This window comes from Balearica regulorum, chromosome 7 (genome assembly GCF_011004875.1).
Source record: "Balearica regulorum gibbericeps isolate bBalReg1 chromosome 7, bBalReg1.pri, whole genome shotgun sequence".
Lineage (NCBI taxonomy): Eukaryota > Metazoa > Chordata > Aves > Gruiformes > Gruidae > Balearica > Balearica regulorum.
Window position 1 is genome coordinate 11974880 of NC_046190.1, and position 21595 is coordinate 11996474.

Below are 21595 nucleotides of genomic sequence, written 5' to 3' on the forward strand. Positions count from 1 at the left end.
CTTGCTGGAAGCAGTGATTTGCAGAGACTTTTAAATACTTCTCAGCTGAACTGAACCTTGGCTCCTCTGAAAACCTGGGATGAATTACTTCAGTTCCTACCCTCATCAAATATACAAGTCACTTCCATAATTAGACACCTGTCTCTTTGGGACAGGATCCCATCCCAGCCTAACAGCTCAGTCCCAAAGAGCACAAGGGCCTACAAATATCTGGCTGTACACAACTTGTAAGGACACCAGCTCTTCTGTGTTTATTCTGAATGTCATACCCCTCCCTTTCTCTAGTGTAACTGGGTGAACGACTACCATCGGAAGTGCAGGGAAGTAATTGGAGCAGAACTGGAGAGGCAAGGCCGGCACGAAGCTCTTCAGTGGCTCATCCGGGAGACGGAACCTCTCACCAGAGCCCAGTAGCACCACAGTTGTCTGTGGTGTGTAGAACATCAGGACTGCTCAGTATCACAGTAATCTATGTCTTCTCGGGCCTTGACACCACTGGGAGAACGTTCTTCAATAAACCTCTGGGAATCAGGAAGGGATTTCATGTAGTGTTTTCCTCCCCCCAACATGTGCAGGTAATGTAGGGGTGAGGAGAGTTACTGTCTGAACAATTATTTTTTTGGGGGGGAGGGGCTGAGAATAGAAAGCGAAGAAAATAAATAGGCATGTTGCCTTTGAAACAGGGGTCTTAATGAGATAGTGGTTCTAAGAGGCAATACTGGAATATTTTATACTGTCTGGTTTTTCACTGTGAAAACTCAGTATTTTTGCATACTTGGGTTCCAGTTGCTAAGATGCTACCCACACAGCAGGACTGATCACTGAATAAAAGTTTGCAACCCACTGTTTGCTCCGTCTGCCTTCTCTTGCAGTCAGTGATGCGTTGGATTTAACAGCTTGAGGAAGGGCAAGAACCAGATAATTCCACCTTTATGTGCACATCCAGCTCAGGCAGTGAAGAAATATGTATAGGGCTGCCCTGTGCTAGGCCTGCCAGGAGCAGTCAGTTCTGCCTGTGCTTTGTGACAGATCGTGGAAGGGATGCGGTGACACTCAGCAGAGGTTTGTGTGTGCAGAGTACCCGGGCCAGTACTTCTTCTGTCTATTGTTATGACTTACTGAGTACTTGTATAACCCTTGGCAGTGCAGGATGCGTGGGCAGTGTCATGGAATTACAGCTCTTCCTGGACACAAAGCAATTATTAAGTTAAAAAAAAATAATTGCATACAATGGACAAAAGAAGGCCTTGGGTGCAACTTTGGTTGGTAATCAGCCTGGCCTTGGCCACCAGGAACTGCACTCTGCATTGCCAGGCAGTGCACAAAGACATCTGGTGGTTAAGTGAGCTACTGCAGGTCAAGCACGGGATCCCCTCCCCAGATGGGAGTTCTCTGTTCTGCGGTCTTCCAAAAATCACTGTGTGCAGGGGCGTCACAGCATTGTTCGTAACGTTAAATGATGGGGTAAGAATATGTTTACTAAAAGGAGTCATCATTCCTACTGTTTATGCTGAAAGTGTTTTGATCAAGCTCAACTTCAATATTAGATCTAAAAAGAGCAATCGAGTAACAGCAACTCAAATTCCTGCTATTTTAAAGAAATGTTCTGTGCAAATGGAAATGTTTGTATATATAATTTTCTTCCCCTCCACCCCCCAAGAAATTCTGAGAGGGAAATACTAATCTCTGTTAAATGGCATGAAATTAGTATTTCCCTCAAGAGTTCTGGAAATTGGAAGCAGTATCATGTCACCAAACAGAACAGGACTGGGAAGAGAAACAAAGTTGCCTGGCCTCCTAGCTTGTGCTATCGACAAAGGTAATGAAACAGAAGTGCTTTGAAAGGTCATTTTCACACCCAGCCTCTGCAGGTAGGTGTATGTATTTAAATATCCAAGTGCTTTCCCACCACCACCTGGATGTATTCGCTTTTGTCTCAGCTGTGTCTGTGGGAAACCTGGCTCGCACATCAACCAGACCGCTGCGTCTCATGGGTACCTGCTGCCAACTAAAACGAGTTGGGGAACGTGTTTCTACCAGAGGCGCCTGTTGCCTCTGTAGAGACATCTGTGCCACAGGATCAGAGGACAAGCGGGGGGGTCTCTGAACAGGCTGTGTTGTGACAAGGCAGGACTTTATCAGCAAAACTGCTGTGCGTGCAGGGAAGCTGAACCATTGGGCAGTTGGCAGCTGAAAGCCGCAGCCTCGCCCGGCCGGAGGGAGACCTGTGAGGCTGGAAGGCAGCAGGAGATAGACCCTATATTTCAGTGAGGAAAATCCACATTGGCCTTACCGTTCAATCACGAATCATGACGTGTGCATTGGCAATGTGCCTGTTGGTGTACAAGGCTTTTGAGGCAAATAGACCATTTCTCCTTGAGCAGGGGGATTCATACTCATTCATCACCAGCAACAAATGCTCCTTGTCTCCATAAGCCAGGTGATTCCTTGCCTTCTCCACAGTCACTCCTCTTTCCTCAATCTGTGGGTATTACCTTATTTACCTGGCAGCAGTAAAATCCAGTTGTTTTTTAACTTAAATGGCTCATAACTCACCTGTAATGGAACCCCCACTATTGTTCGCATGACCATTAAATTCATCGCTCTCCATGACAGCTATTGGAGCAAGTTTTGATTTACCCCAGCCTAGCCTTAGAAAGAAAAGGAAAACTTCTGAGAACATGGTTGCTGAGGACCTCCTCAGCAAACCCATCAAACCAGCCTGACATCCAAGCTGCACCCAGTGAATTAGCTCCCCAGTAATGACGAGGGACTGGGGTGTGTTGTGGGGCACAGATGTTTATTCCTGTGGTTCCTTCAGCAGATAGTGACAGTTAGAGGCAGGTGGTTGGAACAGCCGAAACTTAAAGCTCTCCTGGGGGTCAGGAGACAACATCATCTTTCCTTTGCTACTCCTTCTCTATTGTGGTGCTCTGACGGGTCTCCTCTGGGTGGTGTGTGGCTGAGGACAGCATGGAGAACACTTGCAATTTGGAAGATGCTCATGATAGGCTGAATGAGGCTCTTCAGTCATTCAGGCAAGTGTCTAAAAAACACTTACTTGTTGGCACCTGATGTCTTTGCCCAACACCATCTCCTTCTTGCACTCAGTGGGGGTGAGTTGACTGCTGGTACTAAGGATTATTACCATTTATTTTTGCTGACTTGTAGCAATTCACTTCTCATTCCCAGAGTCCTCAGTCTTCTTTTTGGGGAAGAAACTGCAGGCCTGGGCATCTGGTGGAGGTGTCTGGAGATCAGGAGTTAAATAAGTTGCCTGGTGTCACTGCCCTCAGCTTGTTTTACATGATTAGGACAAAACTCCCCATGGCTTTGGATGTAATAAGAAAAAAAAATTAAAAAGAGCCTCTGGAGAGTAGAAATATGAACTGGGTTAGTGCTTAATTAAGTTGCCTGTTAACAGTTGTGTAGTGGCCTGGAAGAATTTTAATGTACCAATTAAAGCAAGGAGCTATCTCCTCAGCTTTCCACCTCCTCTGGGGATGCTGTCAAGAACGGGGAGCTTGCAGATCAAGTGCTGTTTATTTTACTCCTTCCAGCTCGTTCAAATTGTTCTAAATTTGGGACGTGGCGGATGCCCACGGACACGTTTTCTTCCATGAGGCAGGGGAGTGATGTCTGTCTGATGAAGATTAGCACAGGAATGAAACGGGACCATGATGCCATCTGACCCCGTAAAACCCCTCCTGTTTCTCACAGTTTCTCTGCATCGCTCCATGAGGAGGAGAGGGTTTGGTGGCTGCAGGGCAGCTCCATACTCATGGTGGGGTGTGTTGGTTTGGCACACACAGCCTGGACAGCCGGTGTGAGCTCACAGCGTGCATTTGGAAGGGACGTGCCGAGTTATGTTGCCTGTTCGTTGGCTGTCCCGTCACTGTGTTGCACCAGCCTTCAGGAGCCTGCCTGGCTCCATTGTAAGCAGCAGGAATGGGGGGGGTCCCCAATCAGGTGTGGTGGTCAGTGAGCATTGCTGCTCTGATGACTAGGAACCTTCTGAATCACAGCCAGAAGGTACTTGAGTACTAGAGCCATTTGTTCAAATCGCTCTTTCTCCCTGGTTATTTACCCTCGCAAATGCACTGCTGAGGAGCAGTTGTACCTCCTGCGTCTGACCAGCCTGAACAAGATGACCTTGTCTGATCACTGCGCCCGAGACCCTGCTCATCCTTCTTCCTCCAGGAGGAGCTCATGAGAGGATTCATTAGCAAAACCAGATGGGCTTTAGCCATCACATTCCTTGAGAGCTAGCTTTTTGGAAGAAGAAGAAGAAGAAATTTAACCCCAGGGTTGGTATGTCATGTTATGTTCTCACTCACATGCCACGTATCTTGAATTTAGACAAGCTAAGCTCAGCCACAGGGCACTAAGAAGAAAAGACTGAGCAGAAAGGGTAGATGAAACCTCGCTGTCTGGTGGAGAAGGGGCTTAAGAACAACAGGAGCCATCAACCTCTTCTCATCTGAACAGCACATGGTCTGGACCCCTCCATGGTGTCTCTTAGAGTTGGGGGAAGGCTGCAAGGGGAAAATGGCTCAGGAGCTTGACCAGGAGGATGGGAAGGATAGCTGGATCACTTCAGCCCTCAGCAAGACAGCAGAGTGATGGGCCCTCTGCAGGGACTTTGGATGAGAAATGCACCAGGTCCCTGGTGCTTTGGATGGGAAATGCACACCTTTCCAGCCACAACCCTTTGTGATGGGCTTGGCCGGGGGACAGGGACACTGGTGGAAGGGTCTGAGAAAGATTCGTGCTGAAGAGCTCTGCTGATGGACAAGTCGGTCTGTGTGATCATCTGTCTTCTGCTGGCTGCTCAGGCAAAGGCTGCAGGCAGAGGGTAGGAGAGGCAGTAGCAGGGTTTAGAAACTGGGATCAGAAAAATGTAAAGACAGAGGTCTGAGCTCTTCTAACAAACCTTCAGCATGATGAAGAGGGGACCCTGTGCCTCCCAACTCCCAGCCCAGGGCTGAATCCAGGGGTGAGTGTTAGCGCATATAACGCTGATGGTGATCCTGACCACAAACACACAGAGCCAGCAGAGAGCAGCCTAAGTAATATAACTGGTCAGAGAGAAACTCTTTTTTTTAAATTTAAATTGCTTATATTTTCCTGGCCTGAGGGCTGGTGAAGGCTGCAGGGGAGTTTGGTTCCTCAGGGCTGCCCATTGCCAGCTTTCCTGGGAGCACGGGCTCCTGGCGCACAGTGCTGCCCCACTCCCACGATGCACCATCTGCAGAGCAATTTCCATGCTCAGATGGCATTTGAAGAAAAAGAAATCCAATCCCATTCTTCATCCATTTTTCATGTACCTGCCAGTGGCTTGCTCTGGCTCCTGGCATCACGGGAGCCTTTCGCCTGCGGAGCCTGAAGGTGGGTGTCCTCCCCTGTGCACGCTGAGCTGTGAGCCCTTTCTCGCAGCAGTCTTTGGAGCAGTTTGGACTGCTCCTGCTTGAAAACCAGTCTGGGGCCAATGTTTTATAAATGTCTCCCAAAATGGAGCGCAGGCAATTGGAGAGGGTCTACCATGAGCTTTTAATATCACCCCCCACCCCAGCATTGTGTCAAGCAGCCATGGCTGGACATCTCGGGAGCTGGAGCAAACCCCCACTCACTATGCCCTGTCCCCCTGTGCATCCTCTCTCCCGCACAGATGCTGCTCTCCGCTCTGCGGTGACGGGGGACTTGGCGAGCATCCTTTGTTTCCATTTGTATTTGGATCACATCTTCCGATAAACACCACCATGTTCCTCTTGAGGTTTGAATAGAAAATGAGCTGGGGAATTTCAGACGAAGGTAACATTAATTCGGAGAGCTATGGTCTTCTAGGAAGGAGTTTAAGGAGCTTGAAGCGGTTGTAAGAATATCTGCTCAAATCCAAACAGGCAGCTCGGTAAGTGCCAAGTTGAGGAAAGCGTCCTCTTCTCCTTGTATGCTATTAATATTTAGGGCCAGGCTTCAATTATTCATTCCTTCAGGGTGTGCTTTTATCATCTCAGTGCTACAGGATTAGCTTGTGCACCTTCTCTGGGCACTCAGAAAAGACCTTTTCATAAGATTTGAGAATTTCATATCTGAGAGACCTTTTGCAAGCAAAATGTATGCCATGCCATTAGTCAGAAAAAGCAAATCTTGCCCGTCCCCACCCACAGCTTCTTTAAGACCACACAGAGCTGAGCTTTAGTAGATGTACAGGACCTGGCCTTGACTAGAGATGGGATAATCCAGCATGGCTTGATGAGAGGGTGGGTCCATTATTTCTTTTTCTATGCAAGAACGAGGAGATATTTAATGATATTAGATAGGCTTAGACCAGCTCCATACGCATCCATGACCCTTGGCACAGCCAGCTTGTTTGTCTGAGCCATGGACAAATTGAAGTACTATGTGATTAAATAATACTTCAAATTATTGACATCTGCACTATAAATACCTGACTTGTTAATAGCCTGTCTTCCTGCTGGCTTGCAAACCCTGACAGTCAGTTTGCTAAAATGAGAATAATCAGATTGCATGTTTCTGAGCACAGCTTGATCAGGGCAGGGGCTGGGAAGAATTCTATTTTACTTGCCCAAATATTCTTTTTATTTAATTAAGTAAAGCCAGCCATGGAACTAACATTCCCTTTCTCCCTTCAGGAGCCTGAGCGCCTGTGGGAGCTCAACACCACAGCAATCACTGCAATTTCAGAGTTGGTCACAACAAGGGATAAAGAAGAAGTCTTCTTTTTTCTGGCTTTTGAAAACATTTTGTAGGGTTACTCTGTTCTGTGGTGAGATGATAAAGCCATGATAAGATCATGAAAAGTTTTGTTAACCAAAAGCCTGGAAAAATTATTGAGACAAAAAAGTGACATCTGTCAAACCATTTAGTTTTCATTGGTTTAGAAGATGTTTTGTAAATACTGGCAATTCTAATTAAACTTAAAAGATTGGATTAATTTTTAAAGAAAAAAAAAGAGTACAAGTTGGGATTTTTCAGTTTAGAACTTGTTGAAACAAGGCAATCTAACAATTTTTGAAACTGTATTAAAATATTTTTTGACATAAACCTGGTGAAACCTAGCCCTAATCCTCTGTGCAGATTGAATTATGAAGAACTTGAATTTTTCAGATAAGAAACACAAAAAACATAAAAAACCCCCCTGAAGTCAAACATTTTGCTGAAAAATTCCTGCAGCAGTGATTGCACTACTCCTGAGAAGCAGGAGTAGCAGCTAAGATGCACTGAGCTGTGTATTCATCCTATGAAACAGAGTTAACACCTTGGGTTTTCTTTCCATAGTCAGTGGGGAGACATAGGTAACCCCAAAAATGATGTCGCATACTTGTGAGTTGAAGCATCCTTTTGGGGTTATCGCCTCCTCCATTGACTGGACAAGCAGCCAAGGCTTCTCTCTCAGCCATCTCAGGCACGTTGTTACAGCTAGGTGGAATAAATAAACCGGTGTTCAAGTGACAAGACTCAGGATTGACGTGCAAACCTCTTCTTCGCTTGGGCGATGATTCCCACTTAGGACCTTCACCGATCCCCCTCTAGGATCAATGCTGTGTTATTGCTTCTGAAGTGATCACATCATTTACAAAGTTCTCATTATTCAGATTTTAAAAATGTTTCAAATCCAGACCAATAGCTCTGAATCGATCAGATTTTGACCACAGATGGATGAGAACTGCCATGGTAAGCGAGGGCTGAGCCTGGTGAGCAGCCTGGCAGACCACACTCGTGGCCAGTGGCCATTTCCTCATCCTCACGGATGCTGAGACCTGCTGTGGCATCCGCGGACAGGCAGCACCGTATGCCAGTACAGACTAGCGAGCAAACTGCATCCCACCTCTGCTACCCGCAACTGAGCTATGATAACATGTGTTTCTTCTAACATCTTGTCTAGATTATGGCAAGACAGTTTACAAAGGGCTCTCCACCTGGGGCAGAGACGTCAGGAGCTGTTACCGTCTTTGGATTTCCCACAGGGGAAAGAGAACAAGGGTTTCTACTTGGCAAAGTGAGAAACCGTGGACACTGATGCTTTTGGATGTCCTTCATTGAAGGCTGTGGGTAACGGTACCTGTGCGCCTTGCAGTGCAGGGGCTGGGATGGAGATGTCCCGTGGAGTTAAGCGCTCCTTGCTGCTCGCTAGTCAGATGGCATTGCCTTGCTTCTGCCACAGAGCAGAGGTGACAGGAGGCAGGTGCCTGGGTCATTGCTTAAAAAATAGCCCCTCCATAAGAGCACTGTTTAAAGATGCTTTTTGTTACTACCACAGGAGCAAAGTTGGCTGTTTCCATAACACCTTAATGCAAACATCATGTGTTTTCCCCACAGCAACCAGCGAGTCATCAACACAAACTCCTTCCTGGGCAGGAAGCAATAGGTAAGACTGCCTCTGCTTTGGAATAACCAGCCCCTTATGAAGCCAGGCTGAAATGTAACATCTCCTGCAAAAACCTTCCCGTGAAAGCATCGTTAATTGTGATAGTGTGAGCAGCCTGATGGACAGATACTCATCTCCTCATATTAAAGCCTCAGCATAGCTACAAGGAGGCTCAGTAGGACTCAGTTTTTAATTGTGAGGTATCGATAGAGACAGCTTTTTTGTGTGCTGCCTATTGCTCCTGCAGCACTGGTTATAATTTCTTACCAGCTCTGGATTCTGCGAGACCCCAGCTGAGCACCAGGGAGGTGCTGGCATTAGGGGGTACCGCAGGCCCTGACAGGGGTGGAGAGCAGGAATGGTAACTGGCAGCAAAAGCTGACAACCAGAAATTAATGTTGCTTTTAACTGTCAACTCTTAGTAAAAATAAACCTTGAAACCTACCAGACCTGGCTGTAAAATCACATGGACCTTGCTTGCACTGGGCGAGCACACTGCACTCTCTGCGTAATGCCTGTCTGGCTCATTAACCGTGATGGGGGCTAAAAGGTGAAGATTATGTGAATCCAACGCTCTAGCCGGGGATGCTGGCACTGTCAAAGCATGGGATGTTCCCAGGGAACAGCTTCGTCCAGGAGCAACCCTACTCGTATCAACGTGGTCCTACCACTCCTGACCTGGGATGGAAGATGGGCTCCAGGGCAGGGCTCGCCCTCCTGCAGCCTTCCTCCTGAGTGGTGTGAGCCGTCTTAAGAAGAGCTGGGACACCCATCTTTTCCTGAGCCTGAAAATACGAAGTTACCTGGCAACATGGGTGATCACAGACTGTTGTGCATGATCTGGATAAATGGTAAAGCTCTTGAAAAAGTGGGAGGCATTTCTGTGAGGGCAGAAAAGTACTAATAATAGTACGGAGGAGGCTCTCTAGAAGAAAGAACTCTGGCTCCGTTTATTTGGTTATCTGTGTACAGAGGGACATCGCTCACTTGATCACAGGTCAGATAGTCTTTCTAGGTTGAAATATCTGGGATATAGTTAGACCTATAGCAGGAGAAGAGGATGGGTTCCCAAAGTAGGGTGGAAGAATTGTAAAAATACAGAAAAGATCCAGCTGCTGAATTGGTAGAAGATGTGCAATGGCACCAGAAAGGCAGCAGAGTCACAAATAACCTGGTAATGACCCTGCAGTAGAGCAGGTTCCCATCACCTTTAAAGAACAAAGCAAGTGAGCTTTATGCTGCTATGGTCAAGCATTTACAAGTGCATCTCATAGTTATAGAATTTTTAGTACAAGCCATCCCACCATTAATAACAGTCTGCCTAGCATTAGAAATTGTACTGCAGAAGCATGATTTTGCCAGTTTTGAAACATCAGCAAATTTAGTTTTAATCTGCTGCAGAGCTAGAAACAGTCACTGTAAGGATGATATTGTTTTGCATTCAGTGCATTTATTGACATGAGAAAATCAGCAGGCATTAATTTAAAGTGATTAATTCAGGAACATGCAAATGCAAAGGCTGAATGAAAGCACATAAACACCGTGCTGCACAACCAGAGTTTGGTTCCTTGGTTTCCCTGGGTTCACCATCTCCCAGTAAGCCTTCTGTGCCTGTCTGAAGCAAAAGTGCTGGTACCAATGAAGGATCCGGGATGGATTTTGGGCTGGCACTCAGCTACCTGGGTGGCAGAAACCCAGCAAGAGGGAGACCTACAGGTGGCGGTGGGCAGTGACTTGGGCATGAGGTCCTGGCCAGGTGGGTCAGTGTGGTCCGGAGACTTCACACATAAGTGGCCTAAAACAAATCCTACCCAAAGAGGGTGCAGGGGAGCTCCTTGTATGAGCAAGGCAGGATGACCTGTCCTTGCTCAGCACATTGCATATTGAATAAGATTCTCAGCTATCCATGACATTTTCACACCACTTGACAGTGTGAAAGTGCTTATAAAAGAGAGGAAACAGCCCAGGGAGAAGAGCCTTTCCACAGCCCTCCTTGTTTGCTGGAGAATTGTCAGGAGACCTACATGAGCTCTGCCCTGATGAATGTGTCGGGATCAGATTCAAGCCCAACACAAATTGCTCTTCAATTAGCACCTGTCCCCCAGGCTCAGGATGACTTTTGGGAAGATGATGGCTGTAAGACTCCTCCATCTCACTGCGGAGCACCCACAACCCTGCAATAAAGAAGCCACTGTAGTGATTTGCTCTCCTCTTTTGAGAACAAAATATTGGCTTGGTCTGTAACACACACATCCCAGCTGGCAAAGACAAACTAGATCATTAAGACAATAGAAACAGTGAGTGTACAGAGAAACATGAAAAAATGACTCTGAGATGCGGTCACATTTTATGCATTTACTGGCATAAAACATCGAGTCTATAATATTAATTCAGAATGTCAAAGATATAGCTTATGCTAATTTAATTAAAGGCAGCATCCTGGTGCACATGGATAAGGAGCTGAATTAATATTGTGCACCACCCACTAATTTTGCCTGCCATGGGTAAGCTTAGTCTGGGACGCCCTGATGTGCTCATGGCTCTGTTTTTCTGGACAGGATGAGCATCCCTGCACAACTCTACCAAAATTAGGGTCAAATTTTATGCTTTTCAGTCCCAAACCTGGCAAATTGTGTGCAAATGCCATCTCTGGGCACCTGGGCTCCAGTTCATCCGTCTGTGCTAGAGAGGTGGGACTCCTTGCCTGCCGTTACTTCCCATGAGGGAGGAGAGAGGTTTCTCAAGGTAGCCTGAAGTGCTATATGATATATGACCCCCCCCCCCCCCCCCACCTTTTCCTAAGTATGAAACAGGATTGAACACTTCTGGAAAACAAACCAACTTGTGCATGGAATGTAATGTGTAATGGAGTTTGAGGCACCGTAAAGGTGATACATAAGCCTTCAGCTTCACACTTCATATATTTATATCATAGTTTTGTTTTGAGCATATTCTCTTTCTTCATGTGTGTGGGAAAATCATCCTTCAAGAGCTATAGTAGGGTGCAATTTTGAAAAGCTTGATCTTTATGTGGATGCCACAAAGGAGCTTTACCAGCTGGCTGCGGGGCCAGGGGATGGTGAGATCTGTTTGCTGTTTGGGTGGAGAGATGCATCCAGCCACCGCTCCCCTCCCTTCCAGCCATGTCCTCCCACTCCTGGCAGTTAGAAATGACAGGGGTGGATGTCTCTGTTATTTATACAATAGGAACATCTTAAATTTTCAAAGCAGAAACAAATATCTCACCTCCTCATCTGCTGGACCTTGGCAAAAGCTAGATGAGTCTTTAGGAAATTGTCTCTGAGCCCAACTCAAACCTTGACCAAACTAATGGGAGAGTTTTGGTGGATCTCAAAGGGATGCGGATCAAATGTTTTGGTTATCACAGAGCTGGATGCAGAAAAGAGCTTATGGCTTCTTTGTGCAACACATTGTGATGTGCTGAACTTGGTGAACGTGTTGAAGTTCCTCAAAGTTTCTCGGTAGCACCAAAGCTGCCAGACAGCTTCTGAAATGCTAGGTCCTTGCTGCTTCATCTTTGGCATAGCAGTGCTTGTGAAACAAACTTCAGTTCTTCTTTCCCACCTTGAGTTGGGAAGGCGGAAAACAGGCAATTAAAACGTTGGATAAAACCTGGTATCAGTCCATAATATTGATTTTACATTTAGATCTTCAAATCTTCTTGCGAGAAGCTGTTTGGATGCTTTTGCCCTCAGTAAATCAGGCAAGAAGCCTGGGCCTATCACAGATGGAGCTACACAGTTTGGGGCTGAACCTGCAGCCTAATATGAGCCATCAGAATCAAAGGCAGTCTGTCTGTCTGTCTGTCTGTTCGCTTCAGTGGGGCACCGGCTGTCTGCTCCAAAGTGTTTGGTGCCAAGAAAGTGGAGGGTATCATTACTACTGTGAGAATGTGGAGAGAAATGCATCTCTGAGGGTATGGGGGTTGCCTTGCTGGGAATAAGACTGTCATTATAAGCAGGACTGGATGCAGTTTTAATGTGGAGAAAGTAAAATAGGAATAAATTGCAGCATAAAATTTCTCCTTAATGCTCTTTTTTCCAGGCAGAGGAAGCACTAAGCAGGAGTGCACTGAATGGACAACAGAGCTCTAAGACTGCAGTAATACCTTCTCCTGGTGAGTAATAAGCAGAGCAAAGCATTCGCTGGATGGCACCTGCAACTCCTCACTGTTAGGCTAAAAATGGCATATGGAGTGTGTGAGTGCCTCTGCAAAGAAAGCTGCTTGTTGACAGAGCTGGCTGTGTTCTGCAGACGACTGAGACCCTTGATCACGAGGCCAGCTCTGCCCATTAGCTATGAACATACTGAAAATACTTATCGTGGAGCAAAAGTATCCAGTCCCACGTGAGGTGACAAGACTGAGCTCTTACAGAGTCCAGGTGTCAGTGAGAAAGCGGGAGCATTCCCACCATCCAGGATATTCAGACAGGACCTTACTAGAGTGCGTTGGTGTTGAAACACAAGCGGGTCCATTTGTGTGGTCTGTGCGAGAGATGCTTCAACTGAGTTTGCTGAGCCACCGTCCTCACTAGTTTATAAAACACCTTGCTGCTGCCCCGTAGCACTGGCAGAAAGCTAGCATGCTGCCTCTGAAAGGGTGCAACTGGAAACACCTGTATTCTGCAAACAGGAGCACTGAGGCAGACTTTTCTTCTTCTATTAAAGCTGAGCTTCTCAGATGATAAACACCTACTTGTGAGAGCTGGAAAACTCAGATGCCAAACTAGGCATGAAATTTGCAATAGTTTAGGACTTGGATTTGCACTTAGTTCTGCTTCCCGCTAAAGGGCATGAATGAAGCAAGTTAATAACTTACTCATCTGAGGAGTATGTAATGTCAGACCCCCAAAGCAGTTGGAAGGACTGCTCTTACCCCTTGAAATTTCCTGCTGGCTACCAGGTATTCTTTTATCATCACACTGTAAAGTGAAAACACTCTGCATTTTTCTCTGTGACTGTATTGCAGAAGATGACTTGGGAATGACCTGAATTGGAAGGTCTGACAGATTGCTTTTTTTAAAGGCTCTTTAGGGAAAAAGCAGACATGACCCTCTGCTAAATTACACCTGTGTTAAAGTAATGCATTGCCACCACTATTGACAGCATCACACCTGGCTAAATGAGTGTGAAAGGAGGACTGGGACCAGCATCACATTATTTTCCACTTAGCAGAGCTGCTATGGTCTCCCCTGAGCCCAAGGGTCCTAGAAAAAACTCCTTGGATCTGACCCCCTTCCTCCAGGTTTGGCAGGTCATTAGAGATGGTGAATCAGCCATCTCTTCTGTCTAGTGGTTTGGGGTACTTGAAATGTAAATACTGGCTGGATTTCAATTTCTAAAGAAGATTTCATTATTTTGGACTACATCAGTGGGAACATGTAGGTGATTTGTGAGAAAGGTATTTAAAGCCAGTTCATTGGGGGCGAGCTGCTGAACTGCAGTGATCAGAAAATCACTTTTGGTCCATCCTCTGCCCACTGCACTAGGATGACCCATCCTTTCCCCATTCTGCTTTTTCTCCCCAAACTGCTGCATGTGTGGGAGTCGGGCTATGTCACTGTGTCCCTGCTTTCCATGTTGGGAGGAGGGACTATTGATTCATTTGCTTAAGCCCGGGGAGGAATGGTATTCCTTGTTCATGAAAGTTCTGACTCTGTTAAAAGACAGATTATCCGGCAGCCTGAAAAACCGGAGCACAGACAGTGCCTGCCTTTGCCTTTGGGGTGCGACTTGCTGACCCTCTCCCTGCTCTGAGGCAGAGGAGGGGGAAGGATGCCGCGGGGTGCATGGCATCCCGCACTGCTACAGGGGCAGCAACCCTCTGTCCCCTGACATGGGGTTTATTAGCACCGGCCCGGTGTGACGCTGCCCGACCCAATGGGCCGTGCACCACCATGGGGTCAGATCCCAGACGGCCGCCGATGTAAAGCCCGTCTTGCTGGGTAAGAGCATCCCGGGGAGGATGCGGGCCCGGCTGGGGCACCCCTCGGGGCAGGGTGCTGGGAGCCGGGCAGGGCTGGGCAGGGCTCTCCGGGAGACAAACCTGCCCGGGGCTGGCTGGGCGGTTAGCTCTCCGTGAAGAGCGAGCAGGAGCAGGAGCTCCCGGCCGCCGCCGCTTCCCATCGCCAGAGGGACCCCTCGGACCGGCCATGGGGTCCCCCAGCACGGCTCGGCTGGGGAACTGGTGACAAGCGGGGGGGGGTCCTGCGTGGGCACCGGGGCTGCCGGCCCCGCAGCCAAGGCCGGCTGCGCTTCCCAGAAACCCCTTTAAGCTCGGGCTTAAAAATAATAAAAAAAGAGGACGACACGAGCAAATAGAAACCAGCAGGCTTGGCATAGAGATGTCAAACAGGTTGGATTCACCTCCGTTCCTCGGGCCCTGCGTCGGTACGTGGCCATTAGGAAAATCGGCTGATAATTATGCAGCGATGCAATGCGTTGGAAAGCTTTGCAGGGACCCAGCATAAATCACCTGCTCTCTACCGTGGCAAGTTAGTGTGGAAAAGAGCTATGGCTAAAGGAAAAAAAAATGGGGGAAAAAGGAATAAGAGAATAATCAAGACTTTCTGGTCACCTGCAGTTTGCTTGACACTTGTTGCTGCTGACAAGTATTTGAAATTATGAAGGTAGAGCAGCCTTCATAAAATGAAGGGCCTGTTGCTATCAAAGTTGTTCTGTAATTGCCGTGGTTTAACCCCAGCTGGTAAATAAGCACAACGCAGCCGCTTGCCCAGTCGTGGCCCGCCCCCCCCCCCCCCGCAGTGGGATGGGGAGGAGATTGGAAAAAAAACCTCATGGGTTAAGATAAAGGCAGTTTAAGAGGATAACAAGTAAGAGAATAATAACAATAATAATAGCAATGGCAATAACAATAATAATAAATATATATAAAATGAGGGATGCATAAATGCAATTACTCACCATCTGTGGAGAAAAAAACCCAACAACTTGATGCCCAGTCTGTTTCCGAGCAGTGATCCCACCTCCCAGCTAGCTTCCCCAGTTATATACAGAGCATGACATCATATGGTATGGAACATCCCTTTGGTCAGTTGGGGTCAGCTGTCCCAGCTGTGTCCCCTCCCAGCTTCTTGTGCCCCCCCAGCTACTCACTGGTGGGGTGGGGTGAGAAGCAGCAAAGGCCTTGGCTCTGTGTAAGCACTGCTCAGCAGTAACAAAAACATCCCTGTGTTAGCAACACTGTATTCAGCACAAATCCAAAACATAGCCCCATACTAGCTACTATGAAGAAAATTAACTCTATCCCAGCTAAAACCACCACAGTAATAGTCTTGTTCATGATTTTATGGGCACTAAGACACAAATAGGGGGTGATTATGTGTGGGTTTAGGTGATAGCAGGAGTAAGGTCTCTTTTCTTGGGGGACCTCATATGCCTCTAGATATGCTGGTGGCTCAGCATTAGAGGGTGAGTCTCATCCCCCCCTCCATCTTCCCCCTGCAAAAAGAAAGAAATGCCCTGTGTATTTTTCTTGACAGAGTCATGAGGGTAATAAATTAGAAATAGGAAAAAAAGCAGAGCAACCAAAGGGCATCTGCTACATCCTGAGAAAACGCTGGGCTCCAGTACACTAAAAGCTGCAATTATTAATGTAACAGACAGTGGGGTTGATGTGAAAGCTTAGTGAACTCAACTGTACCATTTTTTTTACCCTTATCAGGGCTAAAATTTGGATTAGGGTCTTGCAGAGAACAGTTTTCCCCAAAGCGAGTGCGGCTCCTGGGTTTGAAGGATGACATGAACTCCCCGGCCTCAGCTCGCTCAAGGCAATGGCCCTTTGGAGGGGAGTTTGTTGACCGTCTGTGCTTGCAGTGCAGCATGATGGCTGCCTGCTCGGGCTGTGCCAAGAGCTCTCTGGGTACCTCTATGAATTCTGCAATTGAAAGTGCTTCAGAAAGTTCTTGTCTTTCTGCTGTCCTTCAGAAACTGCCTGCTGGAGGGGGAAGGCTTTTTAGTGCATTGATCAACATTTTTTTGGGAAATCAAACACTTTTTTGCATTTTTCACTCCTTTCTTTTTGCAAAGGATTTCCTTCTTTCATAATTACCAAACGCAGTGCTGTGAGAACATCTAGGAGATGCCAAATACAGGTAGACAGACCTCGAGCCAGAAGTTTTATACTTGGCTGAAGTGGAAGGACAGGTTCCTGCCCTGGCTGCTTCAGTCATCTGTATTCATCTTTGCTACAATAATCCTTCCTGCAAAGCCAGCCATATGCCTTCAGTACAGCTGCGTGACTAATCCTTAAGTAATCGTTTATTTGGGGAATGTCACCTCTGAGTGTGCTATTTGTTGGTCTATAACGCTACATTTTGAAGGGAGCAGGCTGAAATAATCCAATCAACATTTCCTGAAGGGGGATATGACCCCTTCCCCTTTTCTCCTTGCCCCCAGCAGAGTACAAGAAGCACATGGTGTGCGCGTGAAGAGATGGGAATGTGAGTTTCAAGGAGATGAGGGATGTCTGAAGGCTGATTGCAGTGTGAAGGGTAGACTTGGGAGGAAACACAGGATAAAACTATGTGGGAAAAGCTGCTTTGCCTGGCTGTCGGAGCTCCCCGCTGTAGGGCAGTGGAGTCCCAGAGTGCTCTTTGAAGACATGGTGGGAGCCATAACACTGTGCCTCGTGGTGGGATGCTTGTGGCTGGAGAACATCTGGGCTTCCATGTCTGAGGCCACACCGTGGCCACACCGTGCTGTATGAGTTACAAGCAACATGAGCATTTCTAGTACTCCTGTAATGTCAGGTCATGGTCCTCCAGCGTGCAGAGTTCTCTAGTGCTGGTCCCTCATGAGCTTTGGTGGGCTGGAGGAGTGTAGTTGAAGGTAGGTGTGTCTCTCCTGTTACAAGCTGGTGTGTTGTGAAGGTCACAGCACAGCCAGCTATTCTTTAAAGTTGCTGGCAGGACTGACAGCTAGGAAGAAAGCTGTGTTTGGAGCCAGATCCCATCCCAGCCACCCCCATGGAGTGGAGAACCTGCCTTCTCAATGGTCAGCTCTTGAACATAATGCTTCAACTTTTGCATACTGCTTAACTCCGGTGGAAAGAACATTTTCAGTCCAAATTCTTCCTGGTTTTTCACTTCATGTCTTTTTTTCCACATGTAAGTCAACCCAGGAATTTGGCAGCTTGAAAAGGAGAGGGCCATCAAGCCCTGGGACTGGTTACTCCCTCTAGCCTGCAGCCCAAGAAGAAGTTTGAGTAGTTGGCATAACTCAGGGAAAATTCAGCTCATTGCAGGACTGATTGCTATGACACTTTGTAGATCACCATAGCGGGTGCAAGAGTAACCTACATTCTGCCTTGTGTCTGATTAAAGCCTTTTTGACAGGAACTCTGTGTTTGGCATGAATATGCATGATTTGGTCTTCACGAACCAGAAAAATCTCTATTCATCCAGTGGTGATAAAGGATAACTCCTGTGGGACAGCTCTGGGGTCATGCATTTTAAGGGATAAGTTAAAAATAAAGCTATTTTTTATTCATCTGTTGCTTCCTTTGGTGACAATGCTCATCACTTGTATTTTGGTATAGCGATGAAGAATTTCTAGGTGACAATTTGATTTGGAAAGCCAGAGGCAATGCTGCTAAAGAAATTGATTTCCACAAAATGAAGAGTGTAAGATAAAGAGGTCAAAACTGGACATTTCCAGACAAGGCTGAAGATATGTTCCTGCCCTGCTCACTAAAAACTGGTGATGGTCAACAGGCCATTGGTCAGTGGTGCCCAGGGGCATTACATGTAGGACATATTTGATAACTTTCAGTCAATCTCCTTAACACTGCTGCAGTGAAGGAAAGCAAAGCTGGTTCCAATGAGGACCAGGATCTGGATGTCTGGTTCCAGGAGCGTTTTAAAGGCAATGCAAATGTTTCTTAAGGCTATTTTTTAGCATTCTAGTTCAAATTGCTGTCTAATCCTGTCTAGCAGCTGGTGCTTCAGCAAAAGGAAAGGAAGAATGAAATGAAACCTCCCTGTAGACCCGGAACATTCAAGTAAACTGCAGTTTTTCTTGTCTTAAACAAGATTAGCAATCATTAAAAAAACAGCTCACAGAAGAACAGTGCTGGGTTATGGTCAATTCCATGAAGTTATCAATATGTCCTTAGGCACGAAGTCTTCGTTTTCAATGCCTTCTATTAAACACCAGCTCAACAGGGGTCATCATGGGGTTGCTGACATTATGTGAATTGGTTATTTTTCCCAGCTGATGCTACTATCTATTTTTGGCTTTGCCCTTTGGCTTGCCTTTGGCACTTGAACTGTATTAACCACTAGCAATATGAATCAGTGCACAGGACAGTCTTACAGCCACTCAGGCAAGCTGGTGATGTGCCGAATAAATAATCAAAGCTACTAATGAGGCTGCATAATCCTGGGGGCTTGCAGGGAACTTTCTTGCAATGTGGTCATGATTGTCACAGTTGTTTGAGAAGAAGAGGGAAAACATAATGTTTGTTACAACGGAGAGGAAATCCGACTAAAATATTTTAAGTTGAGTGAGTAGCAGCTACGGTGATGTTTAGATTTTCTTGCCACACGGTTGAGTACGTTCATTATTTATGATAGCATTGTTGGAGCTGCAGTGGCATAAGGAGAAGGGCAAAATCATTTTTGTAAGAAGTAATAACTTTTAGTTGTAACAAAAGCTGTTGCTGCTATCTAAAAAACCTTTTTTCATTGTTGCCACATAGTTGTTCACATCTGGGGAATGATCATGCAAGTTGCAAGCAGATCATCTGCTTTTTTGGCTAGAGGAATTGTTCATGATAGCATTTGCAAGCCATAGGCTTATTTCCTCCAGGAAATTGTTAAACCATTGATTGTTGGCTGGGACTTGTAGCAACCTATTGACTATCATGTCCACTAAAGAAACTGCTGCCTCTGTGCTGCAGGTTTACCAGGAGAGAGGAAAGAAAAGAGATGCAGAGCTCACATGCCGCATTGGGAAATAAACTGTAGCAATCCTCAGCAACCCTCAATGTTGAAACCTGATGTCCATCTTTCCAGATGTGACAGCACACTTTATGAAAGGCAAACATCATCAAGTCTTGCTATCACAAACTACCTCTGAGCACATCTTTCCTCATCTGGCCAGCCAGCTAATCTCTGCCTGTCCTCAGTTTTGTGCAATCTTGCTGTAGGTCATGGCCAGGGGAGGAGGAGTGAGTAGGAAGCTTGTCCTTTTCTCGCCGGTCCTGTAACATGTATTTTTAGCCTCTTGGTCTCTCTCTCCCCAAGAACTAAAGGGGAAGGTGGAAAATCTGATTTGATTGAGATAACTGGAACAGTTTGTCAGGTAAAATCTTATGGGATCTAAGAGATAGAAGGAGCACTTCACCAGTTTGGAATTTTTAGCACCCTCTGGGGTAAAAAAAAAAAAAAAAAAAAAAAAAAAAAAAAGTTGTGCAATATTATCCCTGCTCTCAACAATTTCTTTAATTTTGCAAAATTTCCCGTCCATCACAAGGGCCATCATCCCTCCTCGCCCACCCTGCTGGGAGGCTGCTGCAGTGCTGTGACTGCTACATCTGCCTTGGTGTCTCCATGTACGGGGAGGGGATGGAGCACACGGCGTCTGGGACAGCATCCTTGGTCCCTCCCAGTCCTGGTCTCAGAGGCCCCGGGTACATTTTGCCTGGCTGCCCCAGGACATGTTGCTTTCGGAAACACCTTGCATAGCCCAGACAAGTGAGGCAGAGCTACTGATCACTTTAAAATCCTCAGGCATCTTATGCAGAACTCACTTCATTATGGCCCAGCCTCCAAAATCATTAGTCAGCAGTGGCCATTTTTTTTCAATTATGGGGTTTAAGGGATTATTGTGAGTCATTACCCTGAGGTATTAATATCTGCATTGCTTCTGAAATGGTTCAGGTAAGGAGGTGGTACGGCAGCTGCACCCAGGATGGCTGGGAGCTGGGAGTGCGACCCTTTCTGTTAGTCTCCAGAGCAGAACTGAAAGGAAAACGTGCCCTTGTGTTAAAAATTCAACTCACTCTGCCAGCTTTTCACTTTGTCTCTCGAGGGGTCAATTAAAGCTTCACGGTCTTTCCTGCCACACTGGCAAAAAAAGATCTTCACCTCCCTTTCCTTTGATTAACTATGTTGTTATAAACAGACGATGCAGCACAAGTAAGGGAAACTAATATGCTTTCCCCCCCTAGCTGAGGATCTTGTAAATGAATCAATTAATTTCAACCAGTGCACCCCTGTGCTTGAAAAGGTGCAAAGCTGGCACACAGCTAAAATCCTGCTGAACTCTCAGTGTCGGGGCGAGTGTCCTCCGACACGGGAAGCCATCCCCACACACACGCACTTCACACATGTGCTTGGGCATGGGCTTGCTGAAGATGTTTACTACTGCCGATCCCTGCCCCAGTTGAAGAGATTTTCTTGGTCTCTTAGTTCCATGAAAAAGATGCTTGTAGCAGGCATTTAAATTTTTATGAAGTGCTTGCTTTATTATCTTAATAAATTCTTGTTTGGTTTGCAGAATGCATCCCCATTGAAGTTAAGAGTTTATATGAAAATTAAAACGGCACTATATCTTCTTAATTAGACAAATGTATAGATAAAAAGAAACAAATGTCAGCTGGCAGTGGAATTTAGCTTTGCTGGGAGGGCTCATTTTTATTTTTCTCTCAAGATGCTCGCAGAGGTTAATGCTGGTGCTGCAGGCATTCAAAGGGACAGGAAAACTGTCCCTTATCAGTAGGCAGAACACAGGCACAGCCCATTTTTCTGTGTTGTGCATCTCATCCTTGCTGAATTATTTACTTCCAAAAGTAAGTTACATAATTATTATCACATAAAAATTAAGCAGATTTTATTTTTCACAGGTGAACAGCCAAGACTGATGCCACGAAGTCTTTGCTCTGGCATAGTTTCTAAGGTACACTAACTTACAGGCTTAATTGGCGAAAAATGGTGGGAGAATATTGATCAATGAATTTTTTATTCAGATTGGTTTTGGCTTTCAGAAGCAGGTCATTATTACTTCTTACGTCTCCTAAAGACTGTAGCTGTAAATCAGGGAGAGTCATCCGATGTTCTCTACAAGACAGCTATTTTTTTTGAAAGGACAAGAAGCAAATTTTAGCTGAATTGTGGGAATAGTTTTATTCTAGCCCAGAGATGGCTGCAGGGTGGACCTCGG

At 46.3% G+C, this 21595-nt stretch overlaps 1 protein-coding gene across 3 annotated transcripts in view; it reads left to right on the top strand.

The window, feature by feature from the left end:
• XPNPEP1 (X-prolyl aminopeptidase 1) overlaps positions 1 to 844 on the top strand; it is a 33150-nt gene extending 32306 nt beyond the window's left edge. For all 3 annotated transcript variants that reach the window (XM_075757973.1, XM_075757975.1, XM_075757974.1), the window contains one exon: positions 286 to 844. In XM_075757973.1, the coding sequence (XP_075614088.1) occupies positions 286 to 414 (129 nt within the window). In that variant the 3' untranslated portion in view covers positions 415 to 844. The remainder of the gene's footprint in view (positions 1 to 285) is intronic.
• The last annotated feature ends 20751 nt before the right edge of the window (positions 845 to 21595 follow it).